This window comes from Otolemur garnettii, unplaced genomic scaffold (genome assembly GCF_000181295.1).
Source record: "Otolemur garnettii isolate 467f Iridium unplaced genomic scaffold, OtoGar3 scaffold00073, whole genome shotgun sequence".
Lineage (NCBI taxonomy): Eukaryota > Metazoa > Chordata > Mammalia > Primates > Galagidae > Otolemur > Otolemur garnettii.
In genome coordinates this window covers 3,443,274-3,451,058 of record NW_003852468.1, presented here as the reverse complement: position 1 = coordinate 3,451,058, position 7,785 = coordinate 3,443,274, and the positions used below count along the sequence as shown (strand labels likewise).

General features: G+C 39.3%; 1 protein-coding gene across 1 annotated transcript in view; it reads right to left on the bottom strand.

The window, feature by feature from the left end:
- SPAG17 (sperm associated antigen 17) overlaps nucleotides 1-7,785 on the bottom strand; it is a 248,348-nt gene that overhangs the window by 15,578 nt on the left and 224,985 nt on the right. Inside the window, exons 39-42 of the mRNA XM_012807634.1 lie at nucleotides 6,252-6,351; nucleotides 6,016-6,063; nucleotides 2,790-2,889; nucleotides 1,940-2,042 (exon numbers count right to left, since the gene is read on the bottom strand). Of these exons, the coding sequence (XP_012663088.1) occupies nucleotides 1,940-2,042; nucleotides 2,790-2,889; nucleotides 6,016-6,063; nucleotides 6,252-6,351 (351 nt within the window). The remainder of the gene's footprint in view (nucleotides 1-1,939; nucleotides 2,043-2,789; nucleotides 2,890-6,015; nucleotides 6,064-6,251; nucleotides 6,352-7,785) is intronic.

Sequence of the window (7,785 nt, the reverse complement as noted above, 5' to 3'; positions counted from 1 at the left end):
AACTATATGTAGGATGGGGAAGGCAAATACAACTCAACTTGTATGCTTTGAAAAACTGTTTGGAAATTGTGGCTGCCTGGAGTGTTGAGCTGAAAAGAGGCTGAGCTTGAGGAATACTGTCTGTCCAGGGTGCAGGAGGTTTGAATGGCAGCACAAGACCATCAATTTCCCATCCCTGATTTCTCTCCATCACATTTAAAAGACACTGACCTCGGCCCTAATCTCTGCTTTGCCGGATTAAGAGGTTTTCACTGGCTGTGCTCATTATAGGTAGCTGAATATATGATATTACATTGAACAGTAGAAAATTCCTCTGTTTGAATATTTTTACTATTCAATTTATTAAAGAGAAGCACTGAATTTCAATTCATCCCTAAATTTTTCAGTATAAATCTTCTAAAAACAAAGACATTCTTCTACATATTCACATCATTATACCCAAGAAATTAACAGCAATTTCATAGTATCCTCTAAAATATACCCAAACTTGTACACTTTCAAAAAATATTTTATAGCTGTTTTTTCCTCAGTCCAAGATCCAATAAAAATTTATGTTAGTTTTTATGTCACTTTAAATCTAGAGTAATCACCCCATCTTTTTCTGTGTTAAAGATACTGACTTTTTTTGAAGAGACCAGGCCCGATGTCTTATAGAATGGCTATATTTTGGTAGACAGACATTTCTATGATTGTTTCTTTTCCTTCCTTCCTTCCCTCCCTTCTTCCTTCCTTCCTCACTCTCTCCCTCCCTTCCTTTCTTATTTTTTTAAATTAAATCATAAAGAGGTAGAGCATGTATACATTAATGCATTTATGGGGTAAAATGTGCTGATTTCATATACAATTTGGAATGCTTACATTGTACTGGTTAATATATCCCTTACCTCATTTACTTAATTCTTGCGTTAAGACATTTATACTCTATACTTAACAGATCCGACATATACCCTTGCAATATGCACCATAGGTGTGAACCCATCATTCACCCTCTCTCCATCTGACCTCCCCCATCCCCTCCCACCCCCTGCCCCTTCATTCTGGGCCATAGTTGTGATCTATTCTTCATATGAAAGTGTGAGTGATTGTAAATTGGTTTCATAACAGTACTGAGTACACTGGATACTTTTTCCTCCATTCTTGAGATAACTTTACTAAGTAGTTTTTTTGAGATGGAGTCTTACTCTATTCTCCCAGTCTAGGGTACCCTGTTGTTGGCCTAGCTCACAGCAACCTCAAACTCCTGGGCTCAAGGATCCTCCTACCTCAGCCTCCTGAGTAGGTGGGACTACAGTCACGTGTTATCACACTCAGCTAATTTTTCCATGTGTAGATATGGGGTCTCATTCTTGCTCAGGCTGCTCTCGAACTCCTGAGTTTGAGGGATCCTCCCACCCTGACCCATGGAGTGCTGATTGTTTCCTCTTGATTAGGTTCAGGTGGGATTTTGGCTGAAATTCTATCTAGGTGCTATTCACTTTATGTGGCTTTACACTAGAGAGCACCTAATGTCAGGTGGTCTCGCTATTGGTAGAAGTTTGATTACCTAGTGAAGGCAAAAACATTATATATCTCCTTTGTAAAAATACATTTTCTTCTTTATAATTAATAAGTAAAAGTGGCTTGGTATTTTGAGACCGTGTAAATAACTTTTTCTCAACAACCTTTTATTACTCCCTTGTTTTTTAAATTAGTCAGGTCTTTTACATGATTTCAGGGAACATTTAAGTAGATATCAAGAAAACTAAGTGTTACTTACACCTTGGCCTCCTCAATATAACTCAGCCAAATCTGTGATACACATACACAGGTTACAGCAGGTTATGTCATCAGCTATTACTGAGACAAAAGGGGATAGAAACATAACTATCCTAAGAGGCCACTGTTAGTATCATTCAGTGAAGGGAATTTAACAGGAACAAATGCCACATTAACACCTCACCTGGGGGAAGATCATATTTATCTCCAACAGTTGTTTTGTCGGCGTCTCCATCTTCCTTTGCAAAAGGAGGCAGTTTTCTGGAAAGGCTATCCAGATAATTACCCTTAAAGGAAAAAATAAGGAACTTATTTTGGGCTGACATGTGGCTGAAAGTCAGCTGTCACAAATGTAAGTTTATGAGTAATGAGGAAAGCATATTTTCTAAGGCTCTGATAATATAGTTTACAAATGAAAGCTTCTCCAAGAGACCAATTAACTCAATTCTAGCTTTTGTTAATTAGTTATAATTTCCAGTTAATTTCTTCTCAGGCAGCCTCTGGTTAGTAATACCATCTGGAATTTTTGTAGAAATTCAAGGAGTTTTGAACACATGAAAATATTCACATTCCCCTCCTGGATTTCAATGAATTTACAGCCACTGAGGGGAAGGTCAGGGCTATGGTCCTACGGGTAGGCTCATACAGAGGAGTTAAGGAGCATTCTCTTAATGGAATAAAGACTTCAAAATGGGGTTCAGCAGAGGCTAATCATAGATCAGAAGGAATCAACTCAAAAACCAGCTTAAAATAGATGGGAGAGGGTAATTAACAGTGAGTTTGCAAGGCGGGGGAGGGGGGAATGACAGTAACACATCAGCAGAGAATGTCGACTTAGGTGCAAAAGTTGAAATTGCTCTTCACTATCACATGCTTGTAAGAATATGTACTTGAAGCGTACAGTTCATTAGTAGTCAGGTCATTGCAAGAAAAAATTAAACGACATCAGGAAAGAGAGATTCCTTAATAACCTATGTAATACATCAGTTTTTATAAAGACTTTTATTCAATTATTGTTAATTATATTCAATTACCTGAGACTGAAATACCTTGCTCACGTCAGATTTGAAATAGGGTGGTATTACATGGTTCCTCATATCCATTAGATACTTTTTTGTTGTCTCGATTTCCTTCCTGGTTGATATTGCCGTAATGATGCAAAAGAAGACAGAACATGTAAAAATTTCATTTGCTTGTGCTTCAGCTCTAAGCTATGTGGTAGTCTAATCATCTTCATGTTTTATAGACAAGCCAACTTAATTCCTATAATAAATGTTACTAAAGTGAAACAAGCAGCCAGAATCATATGGTCTGTAAGTAATCAAACGGCAATAGACTCTGGATATGGGACCAATGCTCCTATATTAGATGGATTGTCTGGAAAAACCAGACAGGCATGATCAAAATGTCGTCTTATTTAAACTTTCATTTTCCATTAAAAATGTGTATCTCTACTGCTTCACTGAGTTCATTCATCAATCTATGGCAGTCTGACTACTGTGCACCACTCACTTAAAACTATTCTTTCAAAAGAAATTAATCAACCTTCTAACAGATAAACCCAAATTCTTTTTTCATTCCCAATTCTAATTTTTTTTTTTTTTGTAGAGACAGAGTTTTACTTTGTCACCCTTGGTAGAGTGCTGTGGCATCACAGCTCACAGCAACCTCCAGCTCTTGGGCATAGGCTATTCTCTTACCTCAGCGTCCTGAATAACTGGAACTACAGGTGCCCACCACAACACTCGGCTATTTATTTTTGGTTGCAGTTTGGCCGGGGCCGGGTTTGAACCTGCCACCCTCAGTATATGGGGCTGACACCCTCCCATTTCTAATTGTTATATAACATCTGACATTTGCTGACCAGCTCCTATTTCCTTAAAGCTTACTCCTTCCTTTACCCAATCCATTCTCCATATTGCCAATACTTTTTCTGAAACACATATCTAATTATGTGTTTTACTTCCTTCTTTAAATTTTTTTTACTGAACTAGGTGTAGTGGCTCATGTCTGTACTCCTAGCACTTTGGAAGGCCAAGGTGGGGGAGCTCCTGCTGGAGCTCAGGAGTTTGAGATCAGTCTGAGCAAGAGTGAGACCCTCATCTCTACTAAAAATAGAAAAGCTAGATGGGCCTTGTAGTAGGTGCCTGTGGTCCCAGCTACTAGGGAGCCTGAGGTATGAAGATCACTCGAACCCAAGAGTTTGAGGTTGCTGTGAGCTATGACACCATAGTACTTTACCCAGGGTGACAAAGTGAGAATTTGTCTTGAAAATTTTTTTTTCTTTCCACTGGCTTTCTATTACCTATCTATCAGTTACTATAACATTTTAAATTGTTAATACTTCAAAAATTTAAAATTTTTGCATAGATAACATATGCATGCATGCACAATTGCAAAGGTATTCAAGAGTACATAATAAAAAGGAAGTCTCTACCTCACCCTGCCCCGACCCCTCAGTATCCTTAGCCACAGGCAATCATTGTCACTAGTCTCTTGCATGTGCTTTTAGGGATGTTTTATGAGGCTGATGGGCTTCAGGACATGCCACCTCAAAAGATGGCACCTTGGCATGTTAAGTATTTTAAGCTAAAGGAATTGGAGAAGCAGCATGGGCTGAAATGTTTCTCCCATCTCTGACTGCCCTTTCTGAAGCGGATCAAAAAACCTGGGAAGGAATTTCTCATTTTCCCCTGAAGCAGGTCATAACACCCTCATGTGAGAGGTGCCCTTGCTACACCCACAGAAAAGAAGCATTCTTATCTCTGAAGACATAAGGGACACAGAGAAGAATGTGAAAAAACAGGCCTTGCTACATTTCCACGTTTATTACCATTAGGCCATATACCCTTTGCCCTATCATATTTCTCCATGACTCTCACTCTTCATCAAATCTGGCACAAAACACTCATATTCATTCAAGTCTTGGAGTCTTCATGTCCTTGTTATGAAGACCCCATTGCCACATAAAACTTAAGATATCTTCCTCCCTTGCAGACAATGTATCCCTTCTGGTTTGACTGTGCATATGTGAGGTGACCTGTAAGGCTTAAAGTTTTACCCCAATACTTTTCTAACATACTTCACAAGATAAGCCTGACATTTTTATGAAGAAGCATATTCATCTGGGAGTCATTCTGAAGAGCCGTGCAAATGTGTGTGACAGTATTATTTGTACTACTAACTACTTCACAAACATGTCTGGCTTCCTTACATTTATTTATTTATTTATTTATTTATTTATTTTTAGAGACAGAGTCTCACTCTACTGCCCTCGGTAGAGTGCTGTGGCATCAACAGCTCACAGCAACCTCCAACTCCTGGGCTTAGGCAGTTCTCTTGCCTCAGCCTCCTAAGTAGCTGGGACTACAGGCGCCCACCACAACCTGCTTGACTATTTTTTGTTGCAACCACAACCTGCTTGACTATTTTTTGTTGCAGTTTGTCTGGGGCTGGATTCGAACCCATTATCCTCAGTACATGGGGCCAGTGCCCTACCCACTGAGCCACAGGCACTGCCCTCTTTTTTTGTTTTTTCAGACAGAGTCTAACTCATCTAACTCTGTTGCCCTGGGTAGAGTGCTGCAGCATCACAGATCACAGCAACCTCAAACTTTTGGGCTCAAGCGATCCTCTTGCCTCAGCCTCCTGGGTATCCAGGACTATAGCAGCTTGCCATAACACTCAGCTGGTTTTTCTATTTTTACTAGGGACTAAGAAGGTCTCACTCTTGCTCAGGCTTCTCTCAAACTCCTGAGCTCAGGCGACCCACCCACCTTGGTCTCCCAGAATGCTGGGGTTACAAGGGTGAGCCACCGTGCCCGGCTCTGGCTTCCTTTCTTTATGACGAGATAGCTGGAGTAGAAACTCCCAACTAGGACTGAAAAAAAATCAAACCACATAATACTTAGTGTACATTCCTCATGTGAGTGATAAGAATCCTTGGAAATTTATGTCCATGATCTGCATTAAATTTCAGAATACTTGTTAGTGTACTGGAATTATCAGAAGCACAGAGGACATTGAGAGCTTCCTTGCTCAGATCGGGAAGAGGACCTATTTAATTGTCAAATGGACTTCCTTATGAGATAGTGACATCACCACACAGAAGCTGAATGACCTCGTGGCATAAATGCTAGAAAAGAGAGTGGAACAACAGCTGGAGAGCCCAGATGGTGGAACCTTTCAGCTTGTCCTACTCTGAGATGCTATGACTCTGGCCCTTTTCACATGCTGACGTGTATTTCAGGGTCCAATTACCTCTTTTGGTCTATCTTTTCTTTCCAGTGCTTCATAGATTCTGTGATCCTATGTGAAAGAAAGGAAGATATGAAAATGAGACATGATCTCAGCTCACAATAAAAGAAAAATAAAGGATTGCTAACAGTATGGGGATGTGAATTCATTGATATCACCTAAAGTTATGATACCTGTATCTATTTACTCAATCACGGTATGCCTAATACTAATTAGAATATATTCATGAATTTGCTTACCTCCATTTATTTATAAATAAATCTTTACCAAGTGTGTCTGGTGCACATTTTTGAGTAGCAGACAAAGATTGCTTGAATACATCAATTAGGTGCTCTGCAACTTTGAAAACAGATTCATTTAACTTTTATCCCCACTTCTTATAGCACAACACACAGTAAATACCCAATTATTCAAGATACTTTGTAAGAGCCTATATTTACTCTATCAAGTGTTTACTAGGATTTGCATGACCAAGTTCTAATATAACAATGAATCAGACTACCCTTCTAGAAAACACACACTTTATAATCAAGATGTGAAATGCAGTGATACTTGTGTATCCCATGTCCCTAGGGGAAGAAATTTTCCACTTAAATGCATTTCTTTTTTTTTATGTAAAGCAGTAAGTCTTAACTTAACCATCATATTAAAATTATTAACCATCATATTAAAATTATTTTTAAAAATATTTTATCTGCTTTGTGAACATTAAGGACATGAATATAAGATGATGATTGATAATTTGGGCGGTGATGCTCAGAGTCCGTTCACAGAACATGGTCTCAGTGTGATGACAGCAGATTACAAAAAGAAAGAGGCTTCCATGTTCCATGGTTACAGGCCTGAGAAACACAGATTTATGCCAGGTAAGATGGGTTTCATTACTCTAGGATTTCTCTGTATCCTTAATAAGTTAGTGTATGTTTTGATTCTAAGAGAATAAAATGTTGCATTATCCAAACTTATTTTAGCAAAAAACTTATTTTTGGTGGAACTTTCTCTTAGACTAATATTGTAGGAGATGTTTCAGGGAAATGTTGACTTAGGATCACCATTATTAATGCATAGTCAGGAACTATGCAAGAGGCTGTTCACCTCTTGGATCTGCTTGTGGCTCAGTGAGTAGGGTGCTCACCCCATATACCAAGGGTGGTGGGTTTGAACCTGGCCCCAGCCAAACTGCAACAACAACAACAAAAAGTAAATAAATAAAATTCTTAAAAAAAAAAAAACTAAAATGTATATTCAGTTTGCCCTTCACTCTTGGGAAGCCTCTGTGCTCACCTACATTGTGCCTGTTTCCTTGTGCCAAAGGTTACAAATTCAAATGTTATAGCGTAGGACTGCCAGACAAAGTACAGAACACCTACCTAAATCTGGATTTCAGCTAGGCAATTTTCTAGTATAAGTTAGCCCCAGGCTATATTTGCAATATACTTTGGTTTTTTAGTCTGTTTAGTGTTGCTAAAAAGGGACACCTGAGGCTGAGCAATTTATAAAGAAAAGAAGTCTATTTGGCTCATACTTCTGCAGGCTGTACAGAAGTGTCTACTGTCCGTGATGTTAGTGTCTACTTCTGTCTGGCCAGGGCGGCGGGCTGCTTCCCCCCAGGGTGGAAGGTGAAGTGCAGTGGTGTGTGCAGCTCACAGAGGAAGGGGTGCAGGAGAGGCCCAGGCTCTTTTTAACAACTAGCTTTTACAGAACTAATAAAGCCACGTACTGCCTCCAGGAAGGTTCCAAGCCACTCCTGAGGGATCCGCTCTTGTGACTGAA